The sequence below is a fragment of the Larus michahellis genome, chromosome 2 (assembly GCF_964199755.1).
Source record: "Larus michahellis chromosome 2, bLarMic1.1, whole genome shotgun sequence".
Lineage (NCBI taxonomy): Eukaryota > Metazoa > Chordata > Aves > Charadriiformes > Laridae > Larus > Larus michahellis.
In genome coordinates this window covers 146,129,392-146,149,417 of record NC_133897.1, presented here as the reverse complement: position 1 = coordinate 146,149,417, position 20,026 = coordinate 146,129,392, and the positions used below count along the sequence as shown (strand labels likewise).

Here is a 20,026-nt window from a genome sequence, read left to right as displayed (position 1 = left end):
TCACACCAGTTCACACTCTTTCTGCAGCGATTGCATGGCTGAAAATTAAGGCCCAGGTCATTTTTTACGTATCTTATTTCCAGTGCTGGCCTGGTGGTGACAGCAGAACATCGTGCAATCAGTGTTACCAGGCAATTGCAGTGTGCTACACACACATAGCCATTAAAGTAAATACATCAAAACGAAATATGTGAGACTGTTCCATTAGCACAACTAACAGCTGAAATGTAACATAACAAATCAACACATGTGCTGCAACATTTGGTATCATTCTCAAGCTTGCCTTTTAAGGCTGCACAAAAATTATTCTTGTTTTCATTGGAACATGGTAAAGAGTCAATCTGCATCCAATCTACAAGGTTTGCTTATGGAAGAGATGCCTTCCCAAATTCTGCGCTCACCTTTGGCACAATAAGATAGTAATTCCAAATACTCCTAAGAGAATGTGGATCAGATTCGCACAACACATTGTCATATATATTTTGCTATTTATTACAGAAGGAGACATCCAAAGTATTCTGTATGTGTTCTGCTTGCTTCCTGTTAGAAAAAAGAGCAAACCTGGATTGCTGTCTATCTGCTAGTCATTGTTTCATTTGTTAGGCATTTTTATCTCAGCTTTAGGATAGTAAGAAAATGCATTCCAAGGTGTATATTCATTCATCCAGGGAAACAAACTACAGTGAGAATGAAGTCTGATGGCTAAGAAAAACGATAAGTACCGGTAATGATCCAGGAACATATATGGTTATTCACTATAAACATATTTTACACAGGAGTGTAAAATAAATTGGGAAAGAAAAGCAATAAAGAAACAAATATTATATTTTCTGAAAAAATAGTTATTTAGAGTTAGAAAATTTAATACAGTCATGGGAAGTACAATATTTTAACACAGGAATCAATTTAGGGATTTAGGGAGTTATCATTACTGTGAACTTTCAGGGTCAGACACAAGATTTATGTTAGTGGAAAGTGATGATGGGGGTTAAGGCAGTTTAGCCTTTCCATTTAAGGCCAGCCAGTGCATTGTACTCTTCCATCATACGATTCTGTCAAGCAGCTGCACAAGCTGCTCATTTAGATCAGAGCAGTATCCATGCCTTTGGGCAACGATACAAAGCACCTGGACTTAAATCTTTTTCACGTTTCTTGCTTCACTCTAGTCATTCTGAGAATGCTTACCAAAGCCTTCTCATCTGGAGATGAATTCACACCAAAACCCAAGGCCTGGACAATCCCTGATTTGGAAAGTCATAAATGAGGCAAAAGTCTTAATCTGAATTTCCTAAGCAGTTCCTATCTTCAGATTTGTGCCATTATAAGTAATTTCAAGATGCAACCTTTGACCAAATTTCCAGATAGGGTTTTGTGTTCAATCCATCACTTGGAAATCGATCACTAGGAAAATTCTTTGCCTTTTACAAAAGGAACAAAACACTGAATAAATGAAGTATGATGTGCACTTGATGTCACATGCTTAAGATTTTTGTATTAATTTGATAACCTTTAAGTTCGTTGATTTCCTGTTGATCCTTTAGAAGGCTGGCCAATACAACAGTTTCACTATTTCGCTGAGATTCAGAAAACCACAAGACTTCCACGACATGGCAGTCAGAAAAGGCTATGAACATTTCTTTTTAAAGGACACAATGTATTTTCCCCTTATATCTCGCTGACCTCATTGCCCAATATTGAAAGCTGCGAACACAGACACTTTTCCTCTCTTTTGGCATGTCTAGAACTCTCTGCAGTTGGTTTTCCTGCAGCCCTTGCATTGAGATCAGTGCAGACCTGCAGATGCACCTGAACCCTCAGGAAGGGACACAGGGATGAAAGCTCCCTCTCATTTCTCCCCTATCCACAAGTGCATGCATTCACTTTGTCGCTTTGTGATGCTATCTTTTTACTTGGTGGGTTAAATCCCATAGCAATGGATTCTTACAAGAATTTAGGCAAAAAGATGGCATCATCCCAAATCCTCAGACACCGTAAATCTGCATCCTTCAAAAGTGAAGACGCCATCCTGATTACAGCACTGAGGGTCTGGTCCTTTGAGTTTGGGAAAGTGCACTCTTACAGCTGTCTTAAACACCTCTAAATTTCTGCTTCAAATGTATTACCAGCCCTAACTATTTTTTCTGCACAAAAATGTCAGTTACTATAATCCAGTCTTGCACATGAAATCATACAGGACTGGGGGCAGTTCTGCAGGTAGAGCAGCTTGCAAAGGCAGTCCCTAGTATGGCAGTATATTATGACAGTGTTTGTGTGAGCAGATTGTAAATAGTTTTTGGACAAAGCTTCCTTAGTCTGTGCAATTTCTGACTCTATAGGCTGCCTTTTTTTGTCATCTCTAAAGAAGAGTAGCAAATATACTCAAGTTAACCCATTTCATACAAAATCATAGGCGAAAGAAGAGTTCCTCCCAGGAAACTTGTGGAGTGTTTGTTTTGATTTTATTCATAAAAATATGCTAAAAATGATCAGCCTTTTAAGGAAATCGGTTAAATGTGTGTTAAAATATCAAGGACCTACTTCGGACTTTTTTTTCATCAATTTACAGATCCCTTGTGTGGTTTCATGAGTCATAACAGGTGGAGCAATGTAGCCCTAATGACAAATAAAATGGTTAACCCCTCTTTAAAAGCCTATTTTTAAAGATACCACATCTTTATATCATTGGACTGCTCCCTACTAATTTGGCTATTTTGTATGTTAAACGTTTTGGATCAGACTGGAACATGAGGTAACTGAAACTTTACTAGTGTTAGGGTTCTTCGAAATAACTTCCAACTTTCGAAAACACTATGAATCTAATTAATGCTGTCTCTTTTAAATTTAAATGTATTTGGTGATTTGCTGAAAGGGCATAATTTAGGATAAGTGAGGTCTTGTTCTTCAGCCAGGACTCTTCCTGTGCATGTCCTCATTCTTTGACCTTACCCTTACACTTGGGGTTCTTTATTGCACTAATAACATGGGCCACAATAGCCACAAACTGTCTTTGCTTTCAGTGATTAGATCTAGGTAGAAAGTGGCTGGAATCCTGCATAGACAGCAAATATAGTAATCATAACAAGTTCTAACTGGGGGATTGACGTCAGCCATCATAGCCCTGTATTCCTCAGTGACCTGATATCAGAAGAGTCTAAAAGGTCTGTTTCAAATTGTTAAGGTCCAAAATAATGGGGATGTAGTCTGGTACTGTTGCTGTTTGAAAGAAAGAGTCTAATAAATCAGAATTTCATTTAAAACACACAGAAACGTAATTAATTAATATACACAAACATTCTCCCACTGTGCTTGAAATCTAAACACAACAGTGTTTTATTACTGATTGAACACAGAGTAAATGTATTATTTTTTTCTTTTCTACTGCTTTGTACATCTGATAGTTACAGCTGGATTTTAGCAACTTAAGGAAAATGAGAATTATCAGAAACCTGCATTCTTCGTTGTCAAAACTGTGTGATAATAAATAGTGAAGATGGGCTCCTCAGTGCCATCTTAGAGAGGAATTCTGATTTATGCTACTAATCTTATCCCCTGACCACATGTTTGAAAATTAGTTAGACTTTGACAATATGTAGAAGAGAAAACATTTATAAATATATGAAATTTATTATGGCAGCATCATGATGTATTAGAAAGATAGATTCTTCTTCCAAGATATTGCTGGAAGAAAGTGTTTGTTTTTTTTTTTTTTCTGAGTTTTCAATGTTCTTTTTCATAGCAATTTATGAAACATTTGAAAAACAAGAATTCGACTTAAGGGACTATTTGGAAAAAAAATCCTTTGAAATAAATAAAAATATTACTCTATGCTTCAAGAATGAGCTGCAAGGGAGAAGGAAACATTCTCCAGGTTCAACTTTCTTCTTTTTGTAGATGTTGAATGGCAAACTCTGGGCTTCATAAAGAAGAATATTGTAATCCTTGCTTTGGTAAGGATTTAGACCTCAATTGTGCAGTGGTATCTCCTGTTATGGACTCTGCACCATGATGGAGTCTCACCAATGTGAAAGAACTGTGCAAGAGAACCTCCACACAGAACGAAATCTTGTAATTTTTCATTAATTTTAACCCTAAATTTACAAATTCTCTTCTATTCAGAAGTAAGACTCCTTCACAAGTTGGCCCAGCGCATATTCTGCAAAACAGCAATGCAACTTCATGAGGAATGCAGTTGCCGTAATGACTGTGGTTATCTGAATCTAACTAAGAATCAGCCATGTATCTCCAAGCAAAAACTACATTAAGCATTATTTTGTGATCTAACCATTTTAACAAATAAGAGTATAAATGGCAGGGAGGTCAGTTATGGCAATAACTGAATTTTGGACAAAATAGTAATATTGGTAAAAAAAAGGCAGGTGTAACTAGATATATGTTCAGAATACACAGCAAGGCAGTGGGAGACAAACATGCATCAATTCTCTCCTTCAATGTATTGTCGCCGTTGGAATGGATGATGGCTAAGAAACAGTTTTCTTCTGGTTTTTTGTAGTTCCTTTATGCAACCTACATTGCCCCATCTGCCAGTATGGACATTGGACTTCATCAGAGTAAGAAAAACATTATTTATCAGAAAATTGACCCAGCTTTTGAGGATCTTTTTGACCCAGCAGAAGAATATATTCTCACTGTTCTGCTAGAACCATGGATGAAGATGGTGGAAGCAGACAAACACACATACGGAAAGGTAACTGATCTGGATGACACTCTGAAAAATTCTTATGTCAGGGAAAAAAATCACAAGAGCCTTCATATGCAACCAATTTTACATTTATAGGCAGGACGTGAGAAGTATTATGGGATGTTTTGTTCACCCACTCTTTTCTATGCTGATGGGTGGAGTAGGCTGATCTTCCTGTGGAGAGCAGACTTCCCATCTGAAAGGAAGGTTCAGCCTTCATAGACCCCTTTCTCTGTGAATTAGGGAAGAATGCATCTTGCTATGGCAAAATTTCCCTTTGCACTCAGGAGGTGTCACGTTTCTGCAATCTTACCATTGATCAAAAGTAATTTTCTTATGACGGATTGCCCACAAGCCTTCTATGCTTTTAATGGTAAGCACAAAATAAGCTGGGTTTCTAGAGTGTCAGTACAGTGATGCTAGGTCCATATTAATTGTATCAAGTACTTCTTGGTGTTTAGAATTCAAGTGTAGCTACTGATTAGCATAAGAGGAAATGTGATATGGTGATACAGCTGTATTTCCCCAAAACACTTTTTAAATAGCTGCCCTGCTGTGTAAGGTCTAACTGCGTCCTGCAGGCTTCCTGAAGTAGGGGGCTCAGTGATATACTCCCAGAAAGCCTCTGAAGGCTTGAATTGAGCAGGCTCAGGCAGGTCAGAGGAGATGGCTGCAATCCTGACTCTCCTTTCGACAAATAAGAACAAGAAATGGTGGAGGCAGTGGTGGATGCTGTGGCTCTCTGCTCTTTGTAAACTTACCTACATGTTACCAGCTGTAGCTCAAACTTCTAATGCCAAGTCTTTAACATCTCTCTCTTGGATATGGAAGGAGAAACTGGCAGTGAGGAATCAGGAGTTGAAGGGCAGGAAGTTAGTTCTTGTTCCTGTTTTTCTCCACTATGACCTTAGATGAAGCACCTCCATTTTTACAGGAAATACCATCACTTACTGCTGATACAGTATGCATGTATGCATTGCCCCCTGCAAAACATTTTGAAACTCTTTTGCAGAAGTTTTGTAATACAGTGTATTTTTGTTACCATATGCATGTATGAACAATTAGGAGAACTGATACCTAAAATCAAAGTTGAGAATGATCTAAGCCTATTAAGTGGTGGCCAGTATTAAACACTTAAGAACAGAGTACGAGAATAGAGAAAAACCATACAGCAGTACTGCCAGCTACAGCACTTTGCAACTGAGGAGGTTCATGAAGCAGAGGTCTCATCCATGTTTTTGTGTTTAAGGGTCTTTGATGAGGTTTTTTTTCCCCATGGGTTTATGTAAACATGTCTTGAGTCATTTTATATCTTCAGCCTCACTGCAGTAGAGGGTTCCACGGTTTAATCATGCAATAGGAGAAAAATATGCTTATCTTGGTTTGTTTGCAAACCCCTCCCTGAAAATTTCACCTGGTGCCCTAGTTTTGTATGTCATGAGGAACAGTGAACAATTGTTATCTTGTCATATTCTTGATGTTGTTAAGCTTTTACATGTTTCTGTTGTATCCCACTTCAATTATATCTCCTTGAAACTCAAGAATCCTAGGCTATTTGACCTCTCCTCTTAGAAAAGGCGTTCCATACCTTTGTTACACTTATGACCCCATCTGTATCTGTTATTTCATATTCTTTTAACGAGATGCAAGCAGTACTCAAGATCTGGATGCACTAAAGATTATTCAGTGGCAGAATCATGTTCTCTGTTCTGCTCTTTGCTCCTTTTCTAATTGTTCCTATGATTCTAATTGCCTTTTGACTCCTGGTGAACTTTGAGTGGATGTGCAAAATGTAAGCTAATAGCCATTGCAATGATTCCAAGATCTCTTTACTAAGTAATAACAACTAATGGAAAGCCCTAATTTGGAGCTCACTGGAATGACTTAATGTTTATTGTCATTGAATTCAGCTGCCCTTTTATCATGCAGATGGTAAAGTGTCCTGAAATCCTGCAGCTTTTCATAGTCAATTTAATTTTTTGCTCTGTGGAATCCTTTTGCAAACTTTGTTGTCTCCTCTCTCACCTCCTTTTCCAGATAATTTCTGAATGTTTAAAAAAACAACCTCAGCGCAGATCCCTCTGAGACTCCAATAGGAACCCCACCCCATAATGAAAGTTATTTATTTCTTTATTTCTTATTTTCTACCTTCTAATTAATTCACAAGGGGACCTTCCTTCTCATCCTCTGATAACTTACTTTCCTTAAGAAACTTTGAAAGTTTGAACATTGAAAAAAACTTACTGAAATGAAATATACTAATCCAAACACATCTGCAAGATATTCTCTTCACTTTTCAGTATCTTTTCTAAGCTTTCATTTAAATTATTTTTTCTAAGCTATTTCAGCTATAATTATTTATGAGCTGCAAAACGCCATGTAACTGATCGATGTTTTCATTAATCTAAAATTTTATTTACCTTCTATCAAACTAATTGTACAGTCTTTCATAAATGTGTATTTTCCACGTGTATTATCGATACTAGTTGTCTTGTATCTATAGACAGCCCTCACTGAGACAAGTCATTGACTCAGCCGAGTATTATACATCATTTTTCTATAAAAAGGACTCTGCTTTTGAATGCTCCCTGAATACAGTGTTTTCATTGCTTCTAGTGATGGAAGAATTCCTCCAAAGTAAGAACTGAAAATATAGTTTTGCTTTAAGTTACTGTGTGTGTCCCTTTTATACCTCCTTGAGTTAACTGAGGCATAATCTATTGCCCTTTCGGTTTAGATGATGCTTTTCTTTGCAAGCGTAGTTACGTGCAGACTTCTCAGTGCCTAATAACACAAACATCTTAATCAGAGCACGAAAAACCAGAACTGAATCCTTTTGAGTGCACAATACATGCACTCGTGAGGAGTTATAATACACAGACATAAACTAACCTGTTCTAGGAGGCACTAGAGTCTCTTTGTATTAGGCGCAGGCTGATGCTTAGGCACACTCCTTCCCAGCACAAAGACAAGGTCTGCTTTGTATTTTGTTCAGTCCCTGGCTCTACTTTTCCCCTTTGTTCCACCATACAGCAGGATATATTTGGCCCATAACGAAAACAAGATATTTTATCAAGAATTAGGTGAGTCCAAAATTGTTTATTTGGGACATGGTCAGTATGTATCTACATTTTTATCTTTAAACGAAACATGAAAACAGGAGAGTTCCTTTTTGTTGTTGACTCTCATCCTGCCTCTATCTGCTTTCTGTTTAAACTTTATGAAAAATGTTCTGAATTATTTTCCTATTTACTTTTAAACTACGTTTTCTTTTAAAGGAAAAAGTACCCAAAAGCACTCTATAACAGTGGAATAGAGTTACGCTGAGCCTGAAGGCATTCAGATAACACGCTGATTAGTGTGGTATTCACATTTAGACAAAAGCGTGATGAATATTACCCTAAAAACTCTCCTCTTTCTTGCACACAAACTCTGGTACAATAAGACCACAGCTTTCTAATCTTTGTAACGGGTGTGTTAATCAGTACAAGCATTGGCTCAATTTTGCTAAATATCCTAAACCCTGCATTTGAATGTTTTAGTCAGCCAAGAGGGTCACCAAACTATTCCTTATGCAGTTACCGATCGCCTGCACATAACAAGGAGAACTGCTCTAGTTATATACATAAGGCTTCTAATTAAGTTAAAAAATACCAATACTTTATGAGTTCTAATTGTGCAGAATTTATTATTTTAAGGCATTACCTGGTATAAAACTAAGGAAGGGGACAAGACTGAAAGCCTGAAAGTTTTCACCTTTATTGTTTAGATGTTATGGCATCTTTCTTGTGTTAAATTTCCGTTTCTGGAAATCTGTGGCACTCTCTCTTTTGACACTGAGAGTCACAGCTTTAAGAGCTGTTTTTCTGCTTCTCAGTGACGCTTTGACATACAATTTGCTGCTTTAGGCAATCAGGTAAGTCTGACACAATATACACACTATATTATATACACAATATAATTTAGCAATTTTTTAAATACAAAGTTCTTTTCTTAAAGATACAGTTAGGTTATTTAGTGGTGTTCTGTAGAAATCTCCATGTGATCCTACACAGATCTGAAAATTTTGTTCTACCAGAGCTTTTAATTGAATTTTTTGTCACAAGGATGTGACTTTTAGTGTCTTCTAAAGATCAGTCTTATTACTGGCAAATGTATTCTTTCCTATCCACTGTCACTGGCGAGGTGCCTGTCCAGTTCTCCATCTTTCTATAATGTGTACTGTAGGGATGACATAAGATATTATTTTTATTAGGTGGAGTTGGTGGAAGAAACTCGACAGCTGGACTCCGTGTACTTTAGAAAGCTCCAGGCTTTGCATCAAGAGAGTGGTTCCAAGAAGGATGAGGTAAGACAAGTACCTACTAACAAAAACAAACTCTTTTTCTATCAGAGAGGGTTAACACTTTGAGTATCAGCAATGAAAGACTGACTACACACCAGTTTGGAGAAGCAAGTAGTTCGATTTCTGACATTCATTTTGAGGAATGATTGACAGCCATTGTGTTAATTACAAATACAGGTCTTCTGTCATTTACCTCAACATCAGACCACTGTATGATTGGAGTCAATGAGATAGTTCCCACTAAATGTATTTTGGGCTCTTAATCTGGAGAGAATACCTCAATTTCAAGTAAATTACAGGTATATATTGGTTTATTTGATCATGGAACCTGCGCACACTGGTATGTTTAAAGCAAACATAAAAATAAAGGTGATTAAGAGCTGGAGACTTAACTCAATATATTTTCTTAGCGATCAAAAAAGTGTTATATAGAGACAGAATTTATCTAATGCAAGGATTATTAGACTAAGCAAAATACAGACATGAAAAAAGTAGTTCTGCAAGTCAAATAATTTCTTCCCTCAGAGTACTGTTGCTGACACGGGCCTGTCACCCTGCCCTGATTCTCTCAAAGAGGAGCAGCACTCGCGTCAAGTTCCCAAAGAATTGGCAGGTCCTAATCTGTCTGACCTGATCCACAACACAGAGAAGTTAGAACAGTTCTGGGCTTTTCTTAATGAGCATTCTGCTGGGTATGTTTCTTTGTTATTATTATTTTACCCATTTATAAGTTCAGAATAAATCTCTGCTGGCTATCTCAGTGTTCACAGATTTTAGTCTTTTTAAAAAATGTGTTTATATATTTATGAAATACACAGGCACATTGGTCAGAAAACTGAATTGTCTTAAAATTTTGGGGTAAAAATTCTCTTGTTATAACATGATGGTATTACATTTCTGCTTTCATTTTCTGCTTTGATTAGTGGCAAACCCCTGAGTAGAGCACTTAGCCTATAATGAGTAAAAGTTTCTTTTTTTTAGTACAGATTCAATTTAGTACATTTTAAAAATTAAAGCTGGAAGTTATAAAAATGTACAAATAGAATTCAGCCACGTTATTCTCACAGTGTGAGAATAACCACAGTTTTGCATTTGCACTGATCTGAACAGAATTAAGTACCAGCTCACAGTAATACAGTTTATGCAGGGTTTTTGAAAAAGTAAGCCCATTTGTTTAAAAATGAAAATCTAAACAGAAGCTCTAGCAGAAGTAAATGTGAGTTTGCCACTTTCCCCCACACCCCGCCCCCCCCCCCCAAGCCCCACACTAATTTCTATTGTGTTTTTGGAAGAGGCAAATATACTTTTAAAGTAACTGTTATCAAGTCCTTAAATTATCACTTCCTTTAAACTGGGTTCCCATGAGCTGATGCTTTGCATATTGCCTATTGCTTCTAGTCAGGCACTGCTATCATTTTAGATTGGATATTGGTCAGCTTTTTCAAAAGTGTCCAGAGATGGACACCTAGCACAGGATTTTTCTGGCCAAGACTCAATGCCTGGTTATCATCACAGGTTCCCTTTGTAGTCAGAGAGAGAAATACACACTTCTGGACACAATTCTTCTAATTCTGAACGTAACATCTAAAACCAGTGTGGATGGATCATTCCTAAAGATGGCTATTTCTGTTCACTGACTACAAAAAAACCGTAGGTAATGAGTTCAGATGGAGATTCTTATGCTGTGGGTGCCTATGGTCAAGTGACTTCTGAGTTAGTTGTCTAGACCAGTGGTCTCCAAACTTTTTTGATAATGTACCCCCTCGGTAAAAAATTTTTGAGCATGCACCCTCAATATATGTATATTTATTTTTTTATAAATTATATGCTTGTGCTACTGAAGTTCTAATATTTTCTTCCTGCCCCCAATGAATTGTCTCGCACAAACCCTGGGGTGCTCACACCCCACGTTGGAGACCACTGGTGTAGAGTTCCTCTCTATCTGGGGAAATGGTAGGAATTGTCAGAGAACAGGTCACTGGCTTGGATGGGGTCCTGGAGAGGTACGCTGAATTGCCTCTGGGACTTGCTGCCTCTCTGTTAATCACAGACAAGTCCCATCTTAAGTGATAGAGCCAGGCGAAATGGAGAAATTTTCTTTTGTAAAAATTCATAATGAAGAAAAACATTTAAATAAGTCTCAGAAAACAGAGCTGGGTCCAGACCTAGTAACTCTGAAGTCCAGCTGGCATGATAAATAAAAATGCTTAATGGTCCTATAAGCTGCAGGGATCCTAGAACTAATGCAGTCTGGAAAACTTCATCAAAAACCAACAAATATGTCATTTGCCTCTTCATCAAAATTTATGGTTCCGTTATTGTCCAATTGCAAATGATCCAAGTTTCAGGAAGGACAGACTGCTGAGTACCTCGGCAGAAATTCTGGTAAGAAACTAAACAAAATTCCATTAATTAATATTTTGTTAAATATATAGTATATATTCACACAATTGCAGGACAATTTGTGTTACTTTGGGTTAATGGGTTACCACTCGTTAGTCTTGCCAGACTGACTATGCACATACTCCTGATCCGTTGAAATGAAAAAGAAGAGTGTGCTAGGATAAGCCACCACTGCAAATGGTTTAAGCTAACACACTTTAAGATTATATATTTTGCTTTTTATATAAGATGGAGACATATTTGATCAGTTGTCATAGGCAGATACCAAGGAGTAACTCCATTAACCACAGTTAACTTGGATCGCTTGCATTTGGGTGAACTTATTCATGTCGTGATGAACTAGCAAATGAAAGAACTTCAGTCTCAATAGAACTTAGGTCTGTAAGGGTCTCAAAAGATTTTAGAAAGAGGGACATCTGTTCTTAAATCAGTCAGAAGCTTTTGAAAGTTTTACACATAGACTAACGCTTTGAAAAAGCCAGTTATTAACTGAATGGAAAAGTGAAATAGATTTGTCTGAATTTAATGTTTCATATTTCCTGCTGCAAATACAGTTAATGTCATTGTTAAACTGCTCACAGAACTCCAGCTAATAAGATACTATCAGAAAACAGTCATATGAATTAAACTGAAATTGTAGATATGTCACTTATTCTGTCCTCTGGTTTAAAGCACAAACCCGATAATGTTCCATTAAAGAAAACTTAAATTGAAAGCATACACTCAAATGATTATGAACAATATATAGATCAAGAATTGCATATGGAGATTATTTGTCACCTACTATGAATAATGAAATAAGTAGTAGAATCAGTAATTTATGAAAAGGCAGCCCACAAAAAGCCCCAGAAACAAAATTTATCATAAATTGTTTTTGTCTGATTGACTGCAGACTGACTTAAGCTCTAGCACTTCACACAGGGTAGGAAGGGGGTGATTTCTGGGGCTGATGTTCCCAGCTGTCATCCCTGCTCCTTTCTCAGGCAATACAACGAGGAGGCAGAACAGGGGGTGTCGACTTGTCTCTTGGTGGCTCACAGCCTCTGTACTGCTTCAAATTCTCATCTGTTTCATTTTTCATTCCCTCTGCGAGCTCTGCACTATGGCTCTGGTTCACAGTCCCTGTTGGATTTAGCAGCTGCACATTGAGGAGGTTACTCCTTCCAGGGTACCCCAGAAGGGACCCTAAATTAGATCCTGAAGATATGTGTTTGATCTGCCTGTTTGGTAAGTGCCATGGTCTCACCAGATGGTACTAGCAAAGAAAAAATGACATAAAATTTCAGTCCAATCTGACCTGGTATTTAGGACTTGAACACTTTGGTGGCTTGTGGTTAAACTAATAACTCCTTAGAATGTTGATGAAATTAACTCAACATTGTAATAACATTCTGTTTAAATTTGTTTGTAGCATGGATCTCATGTGCTGGCTAGATATCGAACAGTTCAGAAAGATGCACCACAAGGATAAAGAAGAAAGGGAGGAAAAATCTAAGGACATTAAAAACAAGTACTTAAACAAAAAATACTTCTTTGGACCCAACAGCCCAGCTACCAGAGAACAACAAGAACAGGTACCAGTTACAAAACTGTTCATAAAGAACAATCACGCTGAATGTGACTGAGATAAAAGTCCATAAGCAGCTTTACTCCAGCTTTTCCCCCTGCTATCTCCTCAAATCTTACCTATATTTTTGCCCAGAAACCTCTATCTATTCTGGTTGTGGGGATCCCCTCCTTCTTGTTCAGACTCTTCCTCCCCCATGCTTACAGAACATCTCCCTCAAACCCTGATCTGAGGCCACCGCCAGACCATGCACAACACATCTCAGAAAAAGTGTGAAAATCAGGCAGAGCGACTTGTTCAGCTTTCTATTTTAGTATGTCAGTAAAGCCACAGACAGCGAGTCTGAGCTGTGGTACTCTGATATATCTTGATACTTAGGAAATTTACTCGGTCAAGCTGGGGTATTATTTGCCAGAGTCTGTATCCTATTATAGGTAGGGACAAATGTAATCTGTACCCTTTTATGAAAAGTACATGTGAGCCTTGGGTAAGCATGCATTAAATGCTTTGCTTACAGTTAAGCTCACGCTTTGCTAAATCAAGGATGTAGAGAGATAAAGGACTTTTGGTATACACAAAAGTTTATGTCATGTGTTATTGTATTTGGATTGCTTAGCTAATGCATTCAGGTGGAGGATGGGGACAAATCCTTCATGATCGACTTTCAGCAGCGGTTCTGCTAGAAATTCAGCAATGCGTCCAGAAGAGATTAGAAAAACAATGGCTGCCGTTGTTCCTGGCAGATGAGCACTACGGGGTGGAGGGACAAGCAAAGGTAATTTTTTAACAACAGCAACACATCCAGGCATTGTTTTTTGTTTGGCTCATAATTTACCATTAGGATAAAATGCTTCAGAGGAAAAGAATCCCACAATTCACATTCAGTTTACATTGAAAGAGATGCTCTAGCATGTACAGGTTGAAGCATTTAGCTTGATAATTGTGAAGGCAGTTCCTCTGAAGGCTTAGTCTGGCTGACAGTATTATTGTTAGACCCTAAATCTGAAGGAGCTGGCGTTAGCTCTGCTGCCAGCCAGGCTGCCAGGTCAGTAAGCTAATCTTTGCTGTAGTGCTGCACTCTCCATATGCCATTCTACCCTAGCCATACACCTGCAAATGGAAGAAATGCTGCTTTGTGTAAAGGATTTGCCCAAGGAGACACAAACACAAGCAAATGAGTGGGCTTCCCATGCTGTATTCTCTCTCTCTCTTACACTGTCCATATTCTCCCATCTGGAGCTGCAGTGCCTGCAGAAATTACTCCAGAACTTGTGAAATTCTGCTGAGTGGGGAGGTTAACTGCTACAAGCCTTGTTTCCAATTGGTTACTTCAGAAAGTTGCCAGAAAATTGGGAATGAGAAGTCTTTCACCTCCTGCTGGCTAATTAGAAAGACTGGAGAACGGACAGAGCTAACACATGCCTTTTATAAGGGTGCCTGTGTGGCTGGGATCTGTGTAGGGAGATCATCTTGTTGGTGACAGATGCAAAAAGACTTGGTTTTTTGCACTTCCACAAAAGCTCTGAAATGCGAATGTCATAGCAGAAGGGAACTTCACAGTTCTACCAAGCAGACACACAGGCAGACTGCATTGATTCCTAAAACTTGTTTTCAATGATCTTTTTAACATCAAGAAGGTTGTCAGAACTGCATTTGAACTGGATTCTTTTCATTGATTAAGAGCACTGATCAATCTGAAAACTGTAGGTTCTGATAAGGCAAATTGTAATTTTAATGATGATTATGGTAAAATAAAATTTCGTAACCCTCTGCCCTTTTTTACCTGAACTCTGTTTCATTTACGAGCTGTGGCACAAAACCATGTGATGAGGCTAAGTTGCTTCCAGGTCTGGAAGCCAGCTCATGCCTCTTCTTGCACCTGCTGCACTGTGCTGGCAGGGAGAGTAGCCCATGCAGATTGGAAAATGCTGTATTCAACTCTAATAAACAGTTTACAGGAAATACATACTTCTAATGAGCTTTTAGTCTTTTCCTAACTCCATTTATGTCTGACTGCTCTTTTCTATTTCTTACTGCAAATTCAGAGGATGAAAAGGTCCTTTGAAGAATGTATTTTACAAGAAACGAAACCAGATGACATTCTCTACTTGGCTTCATATTTCACAGTGACCAAACACTGTGGGCATGCTACGTAGTCCTTATTCAGAAAATCTGCCCTTGATTTGAGGTGTATTTTTGCTACAAAGAAGCTTCAGGATCAAGCCTGTGTTTCTGATACAGCTGTCCAAAGGAACTAAAAACATTTCATACAAAAAAAAGCTATAGCCCTATATCTGTTCCCAACATAAGTGGTCACTCAGAACATTATGGGTAAGGTAAACCAGTGGAAGAGTTAGTTTTCTCTAACTCCCCAGTCTTAATGAGCACATGCTCATTTACAGCTGAACAAGGGATGGCGTTCAGTGTGGGTCCACAGCAAGTTTCAGATTTAAAGATCCAAATGACAATATATCAGCCATTCTGCCACTGTGGTTTCAATCATTAAAGGGCTGAACATGAAACAAGAAGATTTAAAAATACAGTTATAATCCTTTGTTCAACCATAGATAAGGGACATAACTGAAGATCTTCCACGCCCAAAACAGGAGAAGACAACTAGGATGTGGAAGGCAAGTGAAGTTTACTGTGTCTCTCGTATCTGCAGTTTTACTGTCTTTTCTGTTTGGACCTTGCACGTCTTTCACAATTTCCCTGCTGACAGTGTGAGGCCCAAATGTAATGCTGTCAAAAGCGGGCATGATTGTATTGGCTACAGTGGACTGATTACTCACATTACTGGTGAATTTAGCTCCCTGCTGGATGTTCACGGTAAATTTCTCTCCCTTCCTGGCTGGAGAGGTCATATTTGAAAAAAACATGCCTCTTGTCCTGGGCTTTGGAGCACTCTTAACCCTCCTCAAGCTGGTATCGTCCCTTTAATTCACATTCATCTGCATTTTTCATGCAGTGGACTTATTGGGACAAGCTGTTCATTCCAGCATCTGGTAGTTTATTTATTATTGCGAGTGGATTACGTGCAGACACAAAAGAGAATGTGAAGTATGCAGTGGAGTGGGCAGGTTTAATCATATCTCACAGTATCTGTTTCATTTAGAATTGTATTTTAATCTTACAGCACTGAGATAATATCAGTTTTAAACATCTTAAACCTTTGTAATAATACATTTCATCAGATGTTTGCCATTTTTTTCCTCTTGAAGAGCAGTGAACTCTTTGTGATTGCCAACATACAAGTTGTGTACATTTATTCAGTTGAACTTTTATTGTCTGTTGAAATCAAACTGGCGACCTGGTCACCAATTATCCACGCAAACCATTAGCTCAAAAGAGATCCAAAGTGCATGTGGGTTCTGTTAACTGAGTCTTCCCTTTGTCTGTTTGTCAGGAAGATGGTTATTTTCCATGTTTCTGCTTCAAAGTTGTTGACCCATAAAATAAGTAGTGCTCATATGTTAGTATAGGGATGGGAGCAATGTTTTGTTCTTCCCTTCACAAATATGCCCAGGAAATAATTTTTCCCAGAAGTTGCCTAAATCCTGGTCACAGGGGATAGAACATGTTTGGAGAATTGGAGGAGGGCTGGGAAGGTGCCACTAAGTTGACCCAACTTTCTTTTAACCAAAGGACGCTTTGGACAGCCACCACCCACCCCCTCTCAAGGGTAGGCTCTCATCCCTGGCAGGCTCTGTGGCAGGACACTAAGCATAACCCCTGTTTTTAAGAGAAGCTGCAGAAAGACTTTCAGCTTAGAATCAAGTTAGATTTCCAGGACTGACCACAGCAACTAAAAATGTTTCTGTCCCATGCTGACCATTGAACAGCACTCCATCCCTCCAGGACTTCAAGAATTTTATACCACTGTCAGAAGATAGTTTTCATTCATCCATCTGATAACAAAGCAGGGGGTTGTTTGGCTTGTTCCTCAGTGACAGCACAAGAACTGTTTGTTCAGGAAGGCAGGCCAGCCTGAACTTCATTTCAAACAAACCGTCCCTGCATAAGCCATCTTTCTTTCTCCACCCTTTCCTGGCTGCCTACCGCTCTGTGCTTCGCAGCATGAGGATTTCCAAAATGTCTCGATGACTTTAAATTCTATTTTACTATCGGTAGCTTTATTCCACAGAGAGCAAATGCTCCAGCTTCTGTTGGTGATCATGGCAACACATTTCAAAGCTCATTTTGTTGGTGAGATCCCTGTCAGAAGCATTTTACAACTCTAAGCTATGTGGTTTGTCTGTTCCTTTTTCTTTGTTGTTTGTTTGCACAAAACTCAAACTGTTCTCTAGAAAAGTAGCCTGTTGCCATAATCAATAACAATAGCTGTTTCCATACTTTATAGTATGTAGTCATATGGTCTAAATCATTGTCAGTCATTTCCTCTCCCTTCACGTCTTCCAAAAAATGTTGCCCAAACCAAACTGGAAAAAAAAAAAAAAAAAGAAAAAGAAAGAAAGAAAGAAATGAAACCTTGCCACATTCTATTGTATCCATGTCATAAACTCATAAACTACTGAAAGTTAGGGTCAGTGCAAAGATAAGAATCAGACAGTTTACGCTAACTAATGCCTTTGTTATTGCTTTTTGAAACAACGTTTATTTGGTGCATTTATTTCTTCTTTTGACAGCATGTGGACAATAAGTGTGTTTCTTCATCTAGTGAAATAATTGCTTTCCGCAAAGCGCTGTTGAATCCAGTGACAGCAAATCAGTTTCAGCGTTTTGTGTCACTGAAAGGAGACCTACTGGAGAATGGAGTGCTCTTTTGGCAAGAGGTACAGAAGTATAAGGTACGGTGGTAAAATGGAGCAAGGCGAATAAGCAAATGCATCCATTTCTGCATATTAGGAGAATTTTAACAAGAATATCACTAGGCATTTTCTTGTTCATGGTAAAACCTCTTTCACTTTTTAAACTGTTTTTTCTTCGATAAAAATCCTCACTTCTTAAGGGTAGCTATTTTTAATGACTTGAATGTATTATCCCTATATTTCTATATGCTTCAAACTGTAACATTCTTCCGAGTCTCTAAAGGACTCTACTAATTTGCTAATTCCCAGATTTTGGTATACATCTGTTGAGCAGTAGGAAACATGCAAGCATTAAAATGTTCATTCTGTTTTTATAGTTACATACTGTTAAATAATGGGATTATTGCTGAATTTGGTAATCCCTCAAAAATCAGAGAAAACTTTTAAATTCAATCAAATGTACAGATGTAAAGATAACATTTACCCCAAAAGCTTATATGTACAATGCAGCTCCCAGCTCCCTTGCACTCTCTACAGCCACATTTGACTGCAGCTGAGGATGTGGCCAAGGTGAAAGGTGATGGGGAAGTTCAGCAGGGATTGCCTCTCTCCCAATTAGGAGAATTTTTTCCCTTCATGAAATTGCTGCTGTGTGGAATGAAACACAATGGGAGAACTATGGAGTGAGGCTTTAAATCACACTGCAGCCTCCCGGTAGCACCCTGGACTGAATGCAGGAGCACCACAGATCTTTCACTTGTTCCTTTTGCCTCTGGGACATTGCTGATGCAAAAGTGCTACCGGAGTCCGGAGCCTGGAGATTGGGCTCCTGAACATAGCCTGTGAGCACATGGCAGGCAGGGAGCACGAGGTTAGCTAACATGCTCAGAAATTAGGAGGTAAACACAGTTGATGGTGCAGTGGCACTTGGAGATCCTGCTGCAGGCATGCGGGTGTATTTTCACTGTTTAATTTTACACATTTGAATCTGGGGTCTGCTTTAGTAGCTGAAGCCTCTCTGTTCCCAGGGGGCAATTTCTCTTCCTCACAGTCTCTGATCGCCAAGCGAGGAATCATCGGCTGAAATGCTCTCTGGGGCTGCTGCTGTCTCTCTCTTGGTTATAGAGTGACTATCCTAGACTAGAAACTTGACATGAAGGCACCTGACGTTCTCTGACATAAATCCTTCTCAAAATATTTGATGCTTTTTCAGATTTGTGACTCTTCATTGCTACATTGTGGAGGAAATTAAAACTTTCTGAAAATTAATGTGGAGTGTAGTTTAGACTGTTTTCTTTGTGGATCTGGTCTCTGAAAAATACCTTCATTGTTTTACGCCCCACCCGCTCTCCTTCATGTATGTTAATTTTATTTGTCTTCTTATCAAGAAAAAGTACAATCTGACCGTATTTCTACATGCACGTGATTTGTCATAGTTGTCAGTTGTTGCTCTTTATAGAAGCAAAGGGCTGGAGTAGTAGGAGTGTTGGGGCCAGGCTGAACTGGAAGAATATTGCCAAAGACGTGGGCAGCGCTTTGCACAGTGCATACTTGTATTGTCTGAGCCCTATCATGCCATCAGTTTAGACAGAAATCCCCTTACGAGTCAATGACTGCATTGCTCCTCGTAACCCATCAGGCTGACGGCACATCTTGGGACAATCAAAAAACAAATTATTTTTTTTAAAACAAATATGAAGAAATATAACTCTGTGGATCATTTCCATCTGTTCCTCTATGCTCATGTCTCATCCCTCTTGATATCATATGGCTTGTTTGTCTTCCCCCATTTAAGCTCTCTGCCTTTTCTTCTATGCTAGATGAGCGAAGGAAGCCATAATATATTCTTAGGATATATTGAATAAGTTTTTGTATTGCCGTACTTTCCTCATTGTAGCTGTTATCATTCTTTTTTTCCTTCATGAAACTAAAAAGTATTCATAATAAAACAAGCCAGCTCTTTCACGTACCACATTTCTGGTTAAAAGCCCTGTTTTTAATTTCTTTGCAAAGTAAATATCTAGCCTCCTATATCAAAACTAAATGCAAATTCTTCATTTAGAGCACATTCTTCCTGAAAATCCTCCAGAGTCCTCATTGTGTCTTTAGTAGATGTATGTGATAATCTCTTAGTGTTATAAAAAATTCTTGATGTTTATGGATAGATGGAAAGTTTGTCGTTTCAAAGTGTTTGAAGAAAGTTCTTCGAATTATTTTTCCTTCTTGTCAAAGTCCAATAGTAG

General features: G+C 38.4%; 1 protein-coding gene across 1 annotated transcript in view; it reads left to right on the top strand.

The window, feature by feature from the left end:
* RGS22 (regulator of G protein signaling 22) overlaps window positions 1–20,026 on the top strand; it is a 64,507-nt gene that overhangs the window by 35,598 nt on the left and 8,883 nt on the right. The window contains exons 15-21 of the mRNA XM_074573559.1: window positions 4,511–4,705; window positions 8,955–9,047; window positions 9,570–9,736; window positions 12,859–13,021; window positions 13,631–13,789; window positions 15,582–15,644; window positions 17,661–17,822. Coding sequence (XP_074429660.1) covers window positions 4,511–4,705; window positions 8,955–9,047; window positions 9,570–9,736; window positions 12,859–13,021; window positions 13,631–13,789; window positions 15,582–15,644; window positions 17,661–17,822 — 1,002 coding nt within the window. The remainder of the gene's footprint in view (window positions 1–4,510; window positions 4,706–8,954; window positions 9,048–9,569; window positions 9,737–12,858; window positions 13,022–13,630; window positions 13,790–15,581; window positions 15,645–17,660; window positions 17,823–20,026) is intronic.